Source organism: Anolis carolinensis, chromosome 2 (genome assembly GCF_035594765.1).
Source record: "Anolis carolinensis isolate JA03-04 chromosome 2, rAnoCar3.1.pri, whole genome shotgun sequence".
Classification (NCBI taxonomy): Eukaryota; Metazoa; Chordata; class Lepidosauria; order Squamata; family Dactyloidae; genus Anolis; species Anolis carolinensis.
In genome coordinates, this window is record NC_085842.1 from 267,998,005 (window position 1) to 268,017,489 (window position 19,485).

The following is a 19,485-nucleotide window of genomic DNA, read 5'->3' on the forward strand; positions in this document are numbered from 1 at the left end:
GGCCAACAAAGGATTCCCATTAGCCACAGCAACGCGTGGCCGGGCACAGCTAATCTTTAATAAATGGTAAAACTATATGTATATTGAAGATTAAAAAATACCATTATTGATGTTTTATTATCAGTAAATATTTGATTTGTTCACCCATGTTATTTACCTAGAATTAAGCATTTAGCAACAGAGTCCCTTCTATACTCTCACTTTACCCAATATAATCACTCTTCTACTTCTTTTAAGTTCTGTGCTTTAGAATGTGTCACACAGAAACCACCCATAGATCTAGAGAAACAATTGGCCTGAAAGGAAATGTATTGCATCTTTAAATTTAAAACCTTTTCCCCTCAGGGAAAATGAATCACTTGCTTTCAGCTGCTTTATTTAAACTACTTCGTATCCTTTAAAAACCATCCACTGGACCTTTAGGACTACTCGCTGTTAGAATTCCTATAAGCAGCGTCAATTTTCCTTGGTGCTATTATGAATGGTACGAGTATACTATTACTTCCATGGATTTCCCTATCTAATTTGTTTTAATATTGCTGGTTAAATACTTGTTATATTATGTCTTATATATAGACTAGCTGTGCCCAGCCACGCGTTGCTGTGGAGAAGTATGGTGGTATGGGAAATAAAGTATTGAAGTATTGGTGGTAGTTAAGGTAAAGCGTAAAGGTTTTCCCCTGACAGAGCTTAGCCTTCTAACTGGCAGCAATTGGATAAAAACAATTATTCCTCTCCCTCTAATTAGGACTTTATATTTCTTTTCTTTTTGTTGTATGAACATAGAGGCATGGATGAGAGATTCTGCTGCCAAGTTTAGTGTTTCTGGGATGTGTAGTTTTGTTGTTTTGTCCTAGGCCGAAATTTTATTACCCTTTTATATATATAGATGTGAGTCATTGCTCATATTTGCTGACCTTTTTATGACCTGAAGAAGGGGAGTTTTCTTCCCGAAATAGGGTAATAAAAAACCCGGGCACCCCTGTAGCACCGACCTGAAATTGGATTTTCTCACTCCGTGCTTTGGAGGATATTCATCATATTTGGACTTTCCCCACCACCAGGCCTTTCACTCTTCCATCGGATTTGGACCCCTGAAGCTCTCATACATTTGGACAGATACCAGATCGAGACACTTTCTGTTTAAGAGCGGTTGCTCCTTTTTCATTGTATTTTTCATAGCATTGTATTGAGCTTTGTATTGGGGGTTATGGTGTTGACACGTTACATGGTCATTATAATTCTCCTTATTGCTTAGACTATATTGTGTTTGTCCATGCTTTTTACAAGTATTCTGGGATATTGCTTAGCCCCCCCTGCAATCTCTAAATTTTCTTTATGTGTATGTTCGTGTGTGGGTGTGGGTGTGGGGGGCACAGGGAACTGATGTAATTTTTGGTTATGAAAACCCAAAACGAAATGCAAATATGGTTGGCATCTACTCACCCTTAACAATCCCATGTTTTTTTGTCAGTTTAACAAAAAATGACAATTGGTATCACTGTGATGATGTAGCCCTTAGAGAGGAACATGGGGCAAATATTGGCTCCTGCAAGCCCTAGTCTTGATATAAATACATGGAGTGACACATGCCTAATCAAAATGTACATGCCATTACAACTAATGTGCCCAATTAGATGGCATTAACAGTTATATGTGCATTCTGATCATTTATATCAGGTATTGCTCACTGAACATTGAGTATACCACTTTTGACGTGGTTGTCATACTGAATTGTTAAGAGACTGACGTAACATAATACTTTATATCCATATAGCAGGAACAGGCAGCTGTGGCTTTGCAAATAATGTTGCCATGTAAACTATTGACTAGGCTATATCTCCACTGCCAAATAATGCTATTTCAGAATGCAATTTAACCACATTGATCTGGATTATGAGTTTACACTGCCATATCATCCAATACAATGCAGTTAAGGTGCATTCCGAAACTGCATTCTATGGCAATATTGTCTATGTTGGATAGAACTACTGTACTGTATTTTGAATCTAAAATCCAAATACCCATTTAATAAAATATTGTATAATTTGGAATATGTTTTGCACAATTTTTTTTACTCTGTAAAGGAGCATACCTATTTATATTTTTAAAACTGTGTTTACTAAGTAGTGACAATGAAAATTTTGCTACAAATCTATAACGCACAAATCTGACAGCATCTGCAATAGACATTTAGAAAAGCTCCATTCTACTATATACGCACATTCAACTGGACTGTATTTGTTTAAAAATCTCACCTTTTTCCATTCTCCAGCCACTTTTATATACTCTGCTTAGTGCTACCATTCAGAAAAGATAAAAATTATTTTGTTCAATAGACATGTTCTACTTTCTTCAAAGCGAGCTTGGGAGTACTGTGGGACCTAGCATTGTTACTAGAGGGTTAAACTGCGGCTGTACTATTGGTCAGTGTTAGCTTGTAAACCATTAGAAAAGACGGATCTGGCTACAGTAACACAGGTCTTCACTTCATCCTATTTAGACCATTCTATGCAAGGTGCCCATGGGATGACCACTCTGTCCTCTCCAATCAAAGGCACTGGCTGGCAGTTCTTTCTGGACTTAAGGTGCTGCACTTATGACCAATTATAAAGCTATAAACAGCTTGGAACAAAGATCTCTGAAAGATCTTTCTCCGTGCGAACACTCTTAGTTATAAGTTGATCAGGTATCCTCAAATCAAAAATTGTCGACATGGATTGTTGTGTATAGTATAAATACTATCCATGAAATTACCTTGAGGCTATGTGTCTAAGGTACATGAAACATAAATGAACTTCATGCTCAGACTTGAGCCCCACTTCCAAGATATCTAGTTATCCACAAATACTGTAAATCAAAACAGTGATCCCAAAATCTGAAAAAAATCCAAAACACTTTGGCTCTCAAGGATTTTGAATAATGGTTACTCAATTATGTTAGAGGTCTGTCCTTACATTCCTATCATCAAAAGAAAGTTTGGTGGCTATACATGGCAGGACTCTTCTGTTGCAGTATTTGGACTGTCAAACCCTCTCCCAATAACTAGAACAGGTGGTTCTATGTCTACTGAATTTTATACAGTGTTGCATGAAAGCTTTTAGAGACAATTTTTTTCATTATGTAGTTGCATGTAAATTTGAGGTCCAGGTGCATATATATAATAGGAAAATGAAAATAATGCATGGCATCCTATTTGGAAACATGCAGCTCTTAACAAAGAACATATACATATTTGTAGGTCAAGCCATCCTCAGCCAGCTGTCAAAGTAGGAGATAAAGGAAAGCAATAGATACTTAACAGATGGCTTTGAATCCTCTTTTCAATGCACACACACATCCACTCCCATGGCAATGGCAATTACCACAGAAAACTGTAAAATATTTCACATAGCCTAAGGTGCTGTTTCCTATTTTTTTTGTTCCTCCAGATGTTTGGGATTTTAGCTCCCAAAATTCCTGAAAATTGACCAAGTTGGCTGGGGATTCTGGGAATCAACATCCCAAACTTCTGGAGGACCAAAAGTTGGGAACCATTGGCTCTAAGGCATTCTTATAACATTGAATTGGTTGGAAGAGGCAGAGATTAAAAGAAGCATTTGCATTGCGTGTTGACACGTTACACTTCTACAAAAATATACCTATACACTGCATTTTTAAGGAAGGAGATGAAAACAGTGAAAGAGCAATATGCCCAGAATTGCCTGACATGAAGACAAATTGCAAAAACTGCATCTGATCCATGACTCGGATCAGCATTGGTGAGTAAGGAGAATATTGGTAGCTCTTTCATCTTTTTCTGTAGAATATCAATGATTAATTTGAATACTGGAAACCTTCTGAAGAAAGAGTACGGAAATATATCACCTTCCAAATGTTGATGGACTGCCAGTCTTCCTGCATTATTCTGGCAGCATAATCAATAGTGAAGGACAATGGAAATTGCACTACATCCCAAAATTCCCATATAAGAGTAGTCTGTGTAACTGACCTGAAGTTTTTAAGTGGTATAGCTTTATCTTGAAAAACATAACTTTACTATTGTGGGTCAGTGAAAACAGTGCAAAGCATTAATTGTGTGTGAAATTGGGGGGTCTTTTTTTTGTTTTCTAGTATTTTGGAAAAGAGAACTTTAAAGCTTTCATTCCTTGCGCATACTAAAGAGACAGCAATTTTTGAACAGAGTTGGACACAATGTAACATGACTTTGGGAATTATCTAGTCATTTTACAATGAAAAGATATAGTTTTTATTTTAAAATAAATGAATGACAAGTTATATGTTTAAAATGTATATTGCTAGGTATAGCTCACTCATTCAGATATCTGGACACAGCTACTATGCCACAATGGCATGCATTAACAAAGGCATTTTATTCAAGAAACACAGAATCAGAACTAATGTAGGTTAAAAATATTTAAGTCCTATTGAATTAAGTTGGAAAATTTTGTCATTGACTTATTCAGTGATATCAGTGGTACTACAGCAGGGATGGGAAGAAGGCAATCTTTCGAATAGTTTTGTATTGCATCTTCCAGGATACTTCATTATTAGCTATATATCATTTCAACATAGAATCATAAAGTTGGAAGAGATCACAAGGGCCATCTAATCCAACCCCCTGCCATCCAGATGTTCATAAGTTTTTCATTCCTTTATTATATTATACTAGCTGTGCCCGGCCACGCGTTGCTGTGGCGAAGTATGGTGGTATGGGAAATAAAGAATTGAGGAATTGGTGGTAGTTAAGGTCAAGGGTAAAGGTTTTCCCCAGACATTAAGTCCAGTCATGTCTGACTCTGGGGGTTGGTGCTCATCTCCATTTCTAAGCCGAAGAGCCGGCGTTGTCCGTAGACTCCTCCAAGGTCATGTGGGATGACTACATGGAGCGGCGTTACCTTCCCGCCGGAGCAGTACCTATTGATGCACTCACATTTGCATGTTTTTGAACTTCTGGGTTGGCAGAAGCTGGGGCTAACAGCGGGGGCTCTCTCCGCTCCCCCAATTCAAACCTGTGGCCTTTCGGTCCAGAAGTTCAGCAGCTCAGCGCTTTAACACGCTGTGCCATCAGGGGATATTATTTCCTAAAGGTTGTGAATATACAATATTTCTGATTGGTTTTTTTTGTTTGTTGGAGGCAAGTATGAATGCTGCAATTAGGAAAAATGATTAGGATGTAATGGCCTTGCAGCTTTAAAGCCTGGCTGTTTCCTCCCTGAGTGAATTTTTTGTTGGGAGGTGTTAGCTGGTCCAACTCTACTATTCTATGATTCTATGATTGTTTCCTGTCTGGAATTCCCTTGTTTTCAGAGTGGTGTTGTTTGTGATATTTTATGTGCTTCTACTGTCTGTGGCCCTGAGAAAACAGAGGATTTTCCAGACTTTGAAGATGGGAATACTTTGTTGGGAGGTGTTAGCTGGCCCTGATTGTTTCCTGTCTGGAATTCCCTTGTTTTCAGAGTGGTGTTGTTTGCGATATTTTATGTGCTTCTACTGTCTGTGGCCCTGAGAAAACAGGATTTGCCAGACTTTGATGATGGGAATACTTTGTTGGGAGGTGTTAGCTGGCCCTGATTCTTTCCTGTCTGGAATTCCCTTGTTTTCAGAGTGGTGTTGTTTGTGATATTTTATGTGCTTCTACTGTCTGTGGCCCTGAGAAAACAGAGGATTTTCCAGACTTTGATGATGGGAATACTTTGTTGGGAGGTGTTAGCTGGCCCTGATTGTTTCCTGTCTGGAATTCCCTTGTTTTCAGAGTGGTGTTGTTTGCGATATTTTATGTGCTTCTACTGTCTGTGGCCCTGAGAAAACAGGATTTGCCAGACTTTGATGATGGGAATACTTTGTTAGGTGTTAGCTGGCCCTGATTGTTTTCTGTGTGGAATTCCCCTGTTTATTTACTGTCCTGGTTTTAGAGATTATATTGTTCCGCATTATTCTATCCCAGTAATTATTTCATATTAAAGAAGAATCTCACTTATCCAACATTCACTTATACAATGTTCTGGATTATCCAACGCAGTCTGCCTTTTCATAATCAATGTTTTTGTAGTCAGTGTTTTAAATTCATTGTGATATTTTAGTGGTAAATTTGTAAATACAGTACAGTAGTCTCTCACTTATCCAACATAAACGGGCCGGCAGAACGTTAGATAAGCGAATATGTTGGATAATGAGGAATTAAGGAAAACCCTATTAAACATCAAATTAAGTTATGATTTTACAAATGAAGCACCAAAACATCATGTTAGACAACAAATTTGTCAGAAAAAGTAGTTCAGTACACAGTAATGCTATATAGTAATTACTGTATTTATGAATTTAGCACCAAAATATCACGATATATTGAAAGCATTGACTACAAAAATGCGTTGGAAAATCCAGAACGTTGGATAAGCGAGTGTTGGATAAGTGAGGCTCTACTGTAAATACTACATAGCATTACTGCGCATGGAACTACTTTTTCTGTCAAATTTGTTGTATAATATGATGTTTTGGTGCTTAATTTGTATAACGATTACCTAATTTGATGTTTAATTGGCTTTTCCTGAATCCCTTCTTATTATCCAACATATTCACTTATCCTGCCGGCCTGTTTACGTTGGATAAGTGAGACTCTACTGTATATTTCTAATCTTATATTATCTGCTCAGAACTGGATTATATGAGGCTCCTTCTTCACAGCTGTATAAAATGCACACTGAAGTGGATTATATGGTAGTGTGGAGTCAAGATAATCCAGTGCAAAGCAGATAATATAAGATTATAAATGGGTTATATAGCTGTGTGGGCCTTGAGTCTACACTGCCATATAATCCAGTGCAAATCTGATAATCTGTGGAAGAAGTCTAAGTGAGGCCTAAATCTGCCTGTCCCCTAACTGAAACCTGGCTGTCCCTTGGTTGCTAGGCAACCAAGTGGGCAGAGATTAGCCCTCTAAACTGGCAGCAATTGGATAAAAAAATTATTGCTCTCCCTCTAATTAGGACTTTCTTTTTCTTTTCTTTTTGTTGTATCAACCTTGAGGCGTGGATGATGGGTTGTGTTGTCAAATTTTGAGGTTGGGGGGCCTGTACTTTTGTTGTTTTGTGAATCGCCGTGATGCCATCACTCTTTTATATATATAGATTATATTTATAGTACTATTTATTTCCATTGCATAGGCCAGATGTGCTTCAATGTTGGCATACATAATTCCACTGGTGTGAGAGGGAAGAGTAGCCATCCTTTTGGAAGTCCCCATTATGCCTAGGAAAAGCTCTATGGGCATAGATTTAATTCTATTTCAATGTTTGTATGCTTTTGATTTTACTTTACATACTGTTAGTTGCTTTGAGGCCCCTTCCACACTACCCTATGCCCCACAATCACATCCTAGATTATCTGCTTCAAACTGGATTATATGAGTCCACACTGCCAGATAACCTTGGATAGATAATCTGGGATCAGATCCTGGGATATAGGGGCAGTGTGGAAGGGGACTGAGTCTCCTTTGGAAGAGAAGTGGGATAGAAACATTACTATTACTACCACTACCTATAATAATAGTAATAATAGATTTACTTCTCATAGAGTTTCTGTTGGTGGCAGTCCCCAAAATCGGGGACTAAAACATCTGTCATCTTACTACAGGTTGCTAGTCATCCTACCTTATCATCTATTATTTCTTGTTCTTCAATTCTAATTGTCACAATTTTATTCAATTTTTTCAAATGTGAAAAAATAAGTAATTAATAGTAGACCTAATATTAGCCCATCTTGAATCTTATTGTCAATCTGCCTTAAAAAAGAAAACAAACAGCCTATTAGAGACACACAGGGTGGTGCTTTTTGTTTAAAATGGTTTTTAAATATGTACATACATATAGTGTGAGCATATACAGACATATTTTCGGACTGAATGTGTTCAAGTTGGAATATTTCATTAAAAACATATGGATAACACTGAGAAGTTGAGAAGTCACCTAGCTATACTGTTACAAATTAAATTCTGCTAAACGCAAGATTTCAATTTTTAATTTTTTGTTTGCTTTTACACATTAAAAATATACAAAGAAACATGTTAAGTTTCTGGAACATATTCATAGTCAGTGACACTAGTTTCAAAATGATGGTCTCATATCTCTGAAATTATGGATGATCTATCAGAGAGATTTTAAAAAATCAGAATAAGGAGTTTTTACATTGTCAGTACATAAAGAGCTGAAATGGGCAGCTTACAGGTTTTGAAAAAGCATATTATAAAAGGTAAAGTACATGACTTTGAACAATAAATTATTTAATTCACACAAGTTGAATATCACAATTCAATTAATATTCTTAAAAAGGTAGAGTATGGGCAATGATAGGCTTGAAATACATATATGGCAACAGCCTTCAAATAAATATATCCATATGCCACATACATTGGAACAAAAAGATATGCTTGTAAAAAAAGAATGGAAAGAAAACATTACAATGTATACATTTCTCATTTTTCCTGGGCCATATTCTTTGTTTCACATGAACATAGAGCTGTCAAAAGCATTTGTTTATTTCAAAATGACATAAGTTACAAAAGAAAAAAAATCTCAGTTTGTACATTAATTCACAAGTAATCAAAGAGAAAATTAACACAATGAACACAATTATCATGATCAGAGCAGTGGAAGGAAGCAGAAAAGCTTAAAAAGACTCAGTGGATATCTCCCACCCTGAAAAGCTGTTGAATTCCTTGACTTGGTTTTGCCCATACTGTGCGGTGCGTACGAGTGATTAAATTCAGTACAAGTAAAAATCAGCAAGTACAAATTTTACACCATCAGTGACTTCAAGTTACCATTAAAAGATTGATAGTCAGTGGCTGATGACACATGCAATCCTGCAGCTGTGCTCCAGATGTTCTTTTTAACAACAGCTGAGGCAAAGGAATAGCAGTGAATTACACTGATGAACAAGTACTTATCCTGTTTATCGATCTCTTATGTGATACTGTACATGAAGTACATTTAAACATATAAATGTTTCACAAGGACTGTGTCTAGGCAGTGCTCATGCCCATCTAAGACATTCTACCAATATGGTATGTCAGTACATATGGCTGGTTAAAAGGCAAAAACAATAGAGATCACTAAACAGGAACATTTCTATCTTAACGTAATACTTAATTGTAAGACACCTTGCATTTAAACTAACTTGTTTTCATGCCCTTAATTATGTTGGTGAAATAGGGTTTTTAAAGACTTATGTATGGAGCTCTGTTTTAGCAAGCTGGTATTTCAAAGCATCATTGGCCTTACCAACCCACTTATGTGATGTGTACTGTTTCGGCAAGTAAAATTGGAAGCAGGCTGTTAAGAAGGCAATGGCAGAAGAGCTGTGTTTGCATATAGTGTCAGGCCACAATTTAATACTGAGTGTATGTTACTATGAGGACTTCAATATCTTTTGCTTCCATTTTAGGTTAACCAAAGCTGATGAAAACAGAATCCAAACTGCATGTACGTCTTAACCCTTTAGTAAAAACTAGTTAACTTCAAGGCATTGTTTATAAAGACAGCTTCTTGTTACATTTTATGGTTTAGGCACAAACTCTGGTTAATCTAAAAACAGAAACAGAAACTCCTAGTCTCCCCTTTGTAGTTTCACTAAAATTGAAAGGAGAAGTGCATAAAGCAAAGGCTCATTCTGTCTTGCCCCATATAAAGCTAAATCAAGGTGTGATAAGCAAAATAGGCCACTTTAACTGTTTGAACATCAAGCTTAACAACTGCTTTGAAAAAACAGAATTGATAGAGCAACTGCTCTAGTGTGTCTCAAAATAAGAAGCACTGTCTTTATTATTAGTTAAACTGGCATATGTGAAGACATATTTGGTCAGATTCTGAACCCTCCTATCTAATGATTTTATATGTATAATTGTAATAATGAAAACCAGCCTGAGATAACACTTGCTTATTACTTGCTTATTACCGTTTTAATTAACCATGTGCACACGCAGGTAACTATTTTTGTATAGAGGCACTTAAGTTTAGCAGAGTACTTCTGTTGTAAACAGTCTAATGAAGGTCTCTAAAGTCAAAGCATATGCAAATACAAAGTTGATTTATCCAGAGCAGCTTAAGATACAAATTCTTTTTTTCCTACTAGGACACTTGAATCAGTATATTAATCTCAAGTGTATTATCCAAATTATTAAAAGAAAACTTATTAAAAATGTTCAAACTCCAATACTCAACTGTCCCTCAGATTCCTCCCCCCCCCCCCAGTAATTATTTGTACACCAAATAGCACTCCAGACTGTGCAATATGAAAGCTATGCTTTTTGGCATAGATATATACATATGGAAGTACTTCTCTTAGCCTCTCTTTCTACTTGGAACCAATTGAAATCTCAACTGAAACCCCCAATGCTCTATCCTAATGCTGCAGCTGTTATGCCTGAATATTAACAGCTAATATCAACTGGAAGAGGACCGGTGTGCGACTGTAACAGGCAGTGGGTGCAATCCAGAGCCATTAAAATCTATATGAATATTTCCATTGACTTCAATAGAATATAGATTATCCCCAAAAGCCTTTTGAGTAAGTGCATTAGTACATCTATGAAGATTTCTCAAAAATATCAAAATTAAACATTGATTTCTTATGTACTGCAAAAGTAACACACAACAAATTGTACATACAGCAATAATTTATTCTGAAATGTTCATTTAGTTCTGCTGAGACCTTGCCCATGTCTCATTAATAAAAGAGCAACCATCTTATCTCAAATACCAGAATATACAACAAGTTACAGCATAGCAAAAACCTACCTACTATCAGTTAAAATCTAGTCCTGATAAAATAATTTTGTTCAAGGTTTGCACATACACAGATTTCCTTTCTTCTTTTTCCAGAGCACAAAACCAAAAGGTAATTGTTACACCATAACTACCTATACACATTATGTGACCACAGAATTGTTAATCATCATTTCAGAAAATGAACCATCAGTTCTATTCATGCAGAAAAAAACAGGCTTGTTCAGCAGAAACCATATTACTGTGAATTTCACAGCCACATGATTAATTACGTGATTTGGTGGCTTCACAAATACTAAGATGGAATCATTTCTTTATTCGTTTATCTATTTATTTTGCATAAATGCCAATTTCTTCTCCCTGATGCATTTTAATCATTTTGCAAATCTAGGAATGAATGCTAAAAGCATTAGAATTATTTATTTTAATCTCTGGTGTTCTTCTTTCCTGAATTCCCCCACCCCACCAAAACAAAGAAAGGATATGGGATGTCAATTAAATACATATGTAAAACATACTGTACAAATATCACTTTAGCAATTTTATTGCTAAATTATTAATATTGATTGGGAATCCCTCAAATATAATAAGTGAAAATAAAGAATATCAAATATGGCTTCCAGAACAAGGACCCTCTACAAGAATCAAACCTATTTACAAAAAAAGGAGGAAAAAAGGATACTTTCATTGAAAAGTTCCACATATAGCATAACACATCAGAATTATTTGTTAAACAGATGTCACCAGATAGGATCCAGAATGGCGCTTGGGACTCTGAGCACCATTTGAATCTGCATTTTCAGTCTTTGAATCTCTTTTTTTTGTACTGGTGTTTACGGGTGTTGGTATCTGCGATGGCCGGACAGAACTATTATCCACACTACTTTTCCTGGGGCTTGGATTATAGTTGAAAGGGGTCACTCTGGCTGCAACTGCACCGCTGGGTGAACTATGTTTGCTGGAGTTGCTGGAACTAAAGGGGGTGCGTTCAGTAACAGTACTTTCAGTAGTCTCTGGGGGAGGGACAGGGTTGGTCAGCACAGGTTTTGTTTCAGTTCCTTGCTTGTCCGGACTATCTACTTGAATAAATGAATTCAAACGTTCTAAACCCATGGTACGAACCGGGACATTTCCATTCCCTGCAGCATTTTGTTTTCCATGAAGATCTTTAGAATCTTTACTATTTACATTCCCTTTCTCTAAAACACTGTCAATAACGGGGGGAGTCTTTCCTGTGGGAGATTTTCCAGATCTAGGGTTATTTATAGGGCAGTCTTCAATCCTAACCCACACATCCTCTGTCTTAGAGACTGCAGGTGCCATCTGATAAATTAAAGTTTTGGAATCAGCACCATTAGCAGCACCTGATGAACTATTCTGGGGAGGACTTGTCATTATCTGAGGAATTTCATTTTCTTTTATCTTTCTCCAAGTACCTTTTGTAGGTGCTTGCGTTTCTTTAGCTTGTTTGAGTCCCGAAAAAGAACTTACATACTGCTTTTCATCTTCACTTTTTGCCTTTTCACTGGATTCTGAAGAAGCTGAAAGAATTGAGGAGGAGCTTCCTGTCCGTCGCCAAGTGCTCACACGAGGAAGTGATGAGGAATGTTTGCTGTGCTCTCGTTTCCATGTCCCTGATCTATTAATTGGCAGTCTGGAAGGGCTCTCAGAATGAGATCGAGTTATATCATGTCGTTTTGTTGGCCTCCCATCGCTGTATTCTAAAGAAGGACTCAGGCTAGGAGGTAACTTTCGCCAGCCACTCGTTTGAATGGCTGAATGAGTAGATAAGGACATGTCAGGAAGCGATGGACTTAAAATTGGGGTCTGTGTTTGGGACTGGGTGGGAGAGTCTGGTCTAGAAGGAGACAAAGATTCAAATGAAGCAGACTCTTCTAATTTCCTTCTTAGAGTGGGGCTTGGAGTTTCTTTAATGAAAGTTGACTGACGTACTAAAGCAGGTCTTTCTGATCTGTCAGATTCACTCCCACTTGACTTTGCTGAAGACATTCTAGATACATCAGACTTTTTGCTTGATCCACTGATACCAGACATTTGGTTTAATCCCTTTGAGGCAGATTCACTTCTAGGAATACCACTGGTACTTTTAGGCAGTCCTGTCTGCTTTGCTATAGACTGCTGGCTCAATTGCCTGCCAGGTGATGTGTATGCCATTCTTCCTGAACCTGAGGACTTCGTAGAAGCTGTACTTGGAGATGATGTCCTTGGTAGCTGGGAAAGTTTATTAGGGGGACTAATGCCATTTCTGCCTGGTGAAATTGAATTCCGACCAGGTGACTGCAGAGGTCTAGTTAATGGTTGTTGTTGTGGTCTAGAAGGTGTAGAATCTCTAGATCCAGATCTTGAAGTTCCTTTACTTGATCCACCTGGTTGGGATGGCTGTCTAGATATTGGGCTTGGCTCTGATTTCATAGATGGTTTGCTTACTCTTGGAGAGCTAGTAGAACTCTGGGTTTCATTGGGACATTTGGAAGCCATACTCTTTAGCTGTGGTCCCTTTTTAGAAACCGGACTTGTACTTGACGAACTATTTCGAACTCCAGGAATATGAATCATTGTCCTGCCTCGGGAAATAGAAGGCATATTTGTTTGCAATGGTTGCTTCAGGTGACTTGTAAGTTCTGAATTAGACCGAGCTTTGCCTGTAATCAAACTTTTATACATTTTCTTTCCCCCTTTGATGCCTTTATTTTCAGGTTCTACTTTCTTAGTTTCTAATGTACTCTTCTCTCCAGGTTTAATTATTCTTGGACCTTTATTACTAGTAAAGGGTTTATCTTCTTGGTCTGGTGTGAGATGGAAAGGTGAGCCTAAGGAAATTCCAGATTTTAATGAAAGGATTGAATCTGAGTCTGATGAAGCTTGCCTAGATAATGATGCTGCAGCAGCAGCTTGATGTAAACTGCTGACTATTGAATTAGCACCTTCCTGAATAGCCTTCCAGTCAAAGTTCTCTGAATCTGGTGAGAAACCATGCTCTGAATCAGGCCTTTGTATATCTTTCAAATCTAGTGTCAAGTCTTCTGCCAAAATGCCCCCCATGTTTCTGCCACTATTTTTTTCACTGTCCCCTTTTGCTCTTGAAGGCTTTTTCTTTTTAGGCATGGCAGAACTGATGCATTCTTGCAAAAGATCATCTTCTGAGTCAATACTAAGAGAACTAAGGGAACTATTTCTTGAAAAACATACAGGAGTATCTTCAACATGAAATGACTTAGGAGCATAGCCAGAAACTTGTGGTCGATTTGATTCTATTTGCGCATCAGATGGTTCCATTTGTTCTACAGGTTCACTTTCTTTATTGTTGTTGTTTTCTTGGTCAATATCACTCAGAGAGCTCAGAGAAGAATTACGAGAAAAACAAACTGGAGTATTTTCTATTGCGAAATTTTGCATTTTCTCATCAGTAGCTGCAATTCTATCTACTATATCTTTGGATGATTGAGAAAAAGAGGTTTGCTTTTGAATAAGACTCTTGGGTTGATTTCTCACTGCTGGAGAATGTTTTTGACAAGTCTGTATTCTACTTGTTGACTGATGATTTGAAATTTGTTCTGTATTGGAATTGGATTTAATTTCACTTTCTTTTCCCTTTCTCAGTTCTGCCTTTTCCCTTGAAAGATCCACGTCATCATCAAAATCTAGAGAACTCAGGGAGTCATTTCGTGAAAAACAATATGGAGTTCCCTCAATTGGAGTGTAATGGTGGGGAGAATCAAATGCAAAGCTTCCTCTTGTACGTTCTTCATTGTTTGGAGGTTTATCATTAAAATCTCTTGAGTTATTCTTAAGATTCTGTTTCTTTGTATCTTTGTTATCTGTATAAGTCCTCTCACTATTAAAATTGTTTTTTGGCTCTGTGTTTTTTCGTAAACGGGCTCTGTATTCATTACTTTGGGGCATTGGTTTTACTGGTGATGTTGGTTTCTTTTTCTCAACTTCCAATTGATTCTTATTACTTACTGAAGATGGTGGAGATGCTTGCTGGATCTGATCCATTATCTTTTTTACTCTGAAAGGCTTGTGACTCTTCCCTTTTGGCATAGCAGAATTAATACATTCTGCGAGGATATCATCACCTTCTTCTGCCTTGTCATCATCCAGTCCAACAGTAGTCCCAGTTGAATTTTTCCCTCTGTAAGCATCATCAGTATCTCGGCCTTCTGTTGGAATGGTATCTCTCTTTTCAAATTCAGCTGATTCCACCCCTGTTCCAGATGTCTCTGCACCAGTTAATTCATTTGGTGGTGATTCTATAGTGAGATCACTCAGAGATGTTGCTGTTGAAAAATTTATTGGGGTGCCCTCAACACAATACACTCGTGGCATATCATCTCCAGGTGTAAAACTAACATGCTTTTGAGAATGCAACCTGTTTTGAGAAGGGAGAAGTTTGTATACAGGAAGCTGGCTTGGTTTCCTGGCTACAGGTGGAGGTATCTTTGAAGCAGTTGTTTGTGTTGGCTTTTTGGCTTTACGCGAAGACTTTGTTGGCATAGCAGAAATAATACATTCCTCCAATATTTCAATATCATCTTCATCAGAATCATCCAATATATCTTTTTCAGTTTCTGTGGGTTTTTCTATATTCTTTTCTTGTTTGTCCTTTGTGTCATTTGATTGTTCAAGTTCTGCTTCATTTCCATGGTCATTTTCATGAACAGGAGGCATTATTCTCAACTCTACATCTTTCTGAATAAATGGTTCATCGAGGCTCAAAGCACTTAGGCTTGATGAACAAGAAAACCCATCTGGTGTACTTTCAGTAGCAAAATGTAACAATGTGTCTGCATCTTGCAATACCTGCACTCTTTGAACAGCTGTATTTACAGCTGCTTGCCTTGGCCCAGATTCTCTTTTTTCAGTACTGGATACTTTAGGTTTGGCTGCATCTCGCTTTACTTGTGTCACTGGTGGAGGTGGTGGGGTTTTACTTCTGCTTGGTGGCATTGTTTGTCCAGGGCTATCTGGAAGGTCACTTGGACTTATAATACCACTTACCATCCCACTGCAAGGCTCACTCTGAACTGAACTAGCAATTGAACGGCTCTCAAAACTGTCCAAAGAACTTACAGAGGTACACCTGCTAAACATGAGTGGCGTCTCCTGCACATAATGTTCAGGTGGGCTCTTGGGAGTCTGAGCACCACTTTTTGAAGGAGATTTGGCACCTGAAGAAAACTCAACCGTTTTATGTCTTGCTGAGTCAGAAGGAGATAGACTAGAAGCCTGAAGTCTATTAGATTTTGTTCTAATGTGCTGAGTGGCTGATGAAGTTTCAATTACTGTACCTGCTGCGGACAGATTACCACTATTTTCTTTAATTCTCCCTATCTTTAAAGAACTGTCAGTATCTGCAACACGTGTGGCTTGATCGCGTCCTGTTTCATCTTCAGCTGATGACAACGATGACAAAGAACTGCATCTTGAAAAGCATATTGGCGTATCTTCAACACAATAGGTTTGTATTGTTTCTTGGTTGATAGAGGGTGCTTTGCTGGATGTAGGCTTCTGAGCATGACCTGTTCTTCCCTGAGCAGAATTTGGATGGAGCTGATGATGTCTTTTTGAGCCAGCAGAGGTTGATGTATTTCCACTGCTTGATGAAATGTGATCAGTTTTAGAACTCTGTACAGATGGACTTTTTGAAAAAGAAAAAGATGGCTTTTGTGTAGAAGAAGGAACATCAGTGGAATATTTGAGACTGTAATCAATAGGCTGATCTACATGGTCCTCCTCTTCATTGTATTTTATGCTATAATTGGTTGGATGATCTTCTTCTTCATGCTCCTCCTCCTCAGAGTAACGCTCACTATAATTAGTTGGCTTATCATCTTCATAATCATCAACTTGACGTAAAGACTGGTTCACTTTTTGATTTATTCCGTGACTGCAGCCTGTTCTGTTTTGTTCTGAAGTGCTGGAATCTCTTGATCTGAAAGGAGACACACACTCGGGCTGCCCAAAAGCTGACGGGTAGCTCAAATGTTTATTGTCACCACCCTCGGTATATACTGGATATGCTCCACTTTGACTTCTAGACTGCCTTTGCTCGCTCTGCTTGATTTCTTCCTCTATTATATGTTTGGGTCTTGCCCATCTTTCATTCTGTGATGGGCTCTGCCTTCCGGAATTCAGCTGTTCATCAGAGTATTTCAGACTATAATTTATTGGAGTATCTAGTTCTCCATCATTGTCATCCATATGATTTGCACTGTGAATTTTATGGGCTAAGTCTGCGGGATACTGCCCATAACTGCAAAATTTACTTTCTTCATCTTCTGAGTAAGATTCAATAGGTTTCATTTGTCCTCTTTTGCCATACCCATCACTGCTACTCACACTGTTCAAACTATCATTAGAAGCTCTCTTATACTCCACTTTTGCATAAGGTACAGGACATGTTCTGTTCTCAGATTTTGGAAAGTTGTAAGCACTGGTGTGAGAATGGGCAGCAGACGTCCTTCTTAAAGCACTCCTGTCTTCTGACAAGCAGTGCATTTCAGTTACAGATCCATTGTTTCTCTCTTCTGGTGGAATATGCATGTTTGTCACTTCTTCCATTACTTTGGAAATCTGAGCTGCAGCAGTAGAGATCTGCATTCCTATTCGTTTAGAAGCATTCCCAGAATTTTCGGTTGCTGAATGATAGCTACTTAATCCAATAGAACGCTCTCGATCCAAACTCCTGTCCTTTTCAGACCGAGAACTCTCTGCATTGCTTCTGCTTGAGGAGGAAGAGCCAGGCAACACTGTTGTGTTTAAATATGGTGAAAGAACATTATTAGTATTAAAATTTTCTGATCTGCAAACTCCGTCATCATGTCTACTACCATCCAAGACATATTCACTGTACAGATTCTGTTTATGTCTTTGCTTATTGCGATGCGATGTTTTGGGACTTAAGTTGTCAATGTTGTCAAAAGTCTCGGATAAATGTTGAGCATCTAACTCTGCTTCAAGTGCTTTTTGCTTTCTGACATGAAGCGATGGTAAGCTTGAGCCTGGGGACATTATATTAGCGTCTTTGTATTTTGCAGGTCTGTTTGCCATTAGGTTTCTTAGAGCTGCAGCACTGCCCATGGCTATCATCTTGTGCTTTGAATGGATAAGGTTTTTAAGCATGCTCACTGCTCCCATGTCCCACAATGCTTCCTGGTCCTTTGCATTGCGTGCAGAGAGGTTCCACAGTGTTCCACATGCATTGCTGACTATAGTCAAACTGTGAGACTTCAAGTGATGCAGCAGGGTTTGCAAACAACTGTTCTCTCTTAGAATTTGCCTACAGTTAAGGGAACAAAAACAAAATATGTATCATTAGAATCACAGATAAGAGTTGGACGAGACCACATGAGCCATCTAGTCCAACTCCCTGCCATGCCTGACAGATGGCCATCCAACCACTGTTTAAAAGCTTCCAAGGAAGGGGTTTCCACCACACCCTAAGGCAGACAGTTCCACTGCTGAATAGCTCTTACAGTCAGGAAATTCTTCCTAATGCTCAAGTGGAATGTCCTTTCCTATAATTTGAACCCATTGCTCAAAGTCCTAGTTTCCAGGGCAGCACAAAACAAGCCTGCTCCCTCTTCCTTATGATATCCTTTCAAGCATTTTTATTTATTTATTTATTTATTTACAGTATTTATATTCTGCCCTTCTCACCCCGAAGGGACTCAGGGCGGATCACATTACACATATAAGGCAAACATTCAATGCCTTGACATAGAACAAAGACAAACGCAGGCTCTGAGCTGGCCTCGAACTCATGACCTCTTGGTCAGAGTGATTGGTCTCAGCTGGCTGCTCACCAGCTTGCGTCACAGCCCGGGCTACATGGCTATCATGACTCACTTCTGCAGGCTAAATATACCGAGTTCTTTAAGATGTTCCTCATGGGGCATGGTCTCCAGACCATTTGATCATTTTAGTTTCCCATTAACATTTATTATTAGATGAAAAAGCCCCAATGTTCATTTTTCACTGGCAATATTTTCAAAGTATGTTAGCACATATTCCAATATGTGTTTTTGCTGCTTGCTACCCTTTGGATTGTAATAAGAAGTTTAACTAAGCAGAGAGAAAAAAACTGGTTGTGCAAACAATTTACCACAGCTCTCCACATTTGTGGGTTTAGCTTTTATGAATTTGATTTTTCATGGATTTGATTAATACATTATGTCTAGTAATTTATAGATTGTCTAGGATGACTCTATAGTCAATAAGGCTGTGCACAATTTTCGTAACTCGTCGTAAGTCGGATCAAATTTGTTAGATTCATACTTATGATGTGATATCCAACGCACGGGCGTTGTCTGTGCCAAAAAATTAAGAATCAAAACTGTAAACGTCTTAATTCTCTGTGACACAGATTTAATTCACAGAGCCACCAAGCACTACCGGGAGGCGAAGCCAAACGTGTTGCCATGCCCCTCAGCGAATCAAGGTTTTTGGGGGGGGGGGCGTAGCCATTGCTCTTTTCCTCCAGCACCTCACCACTCCCTCTACTCACACTAGGAAAAGGAAAAAGAGAGGAGCTCCGTGCCAAGTTAAAGTTTCCAGGCAGGTAGGCACAGGCTCAGCAAAAAAGAATACAGCCACTTGTTTATCTTGGCCACAGGTCAAAGCACTGAGTCCAAATCCTTTTGGGGGGAAAACACACTATAAAGATTCCCTGGGTTTTGGG

General features: G+C 38.3%; 1 protein-coding gene across 8 annotated transcripts in view; it reads right to left on the bottom strand.

The window, feature by feature from the left end:
* Positions 1–8,000: 8,000 nt before the first annotated feature.
* apc (APC regulator of WNT signaling pathway) overlaps positions 8,001–19,485 on the bottom strand; it is a 101,499-nt gene continuing 90,014 nt past the window's right edge. For all 8 annotated transcript variants that reach the window (XM_008114016.3, XM_008114014.3, XM_008114015.3 and 5 more), the window contains one exon: positions 8,001–18,084. In XM_008114016.3, coding sequence (XP_008112223.2) covers positions 11,511–18,084 — 6,574 coding nt within the window. In that variant the 3' untranslated portion in view covers positions 8,001–11,510. The remainder of the gene's footprint in view (positions 18,085–19,485) is intronic.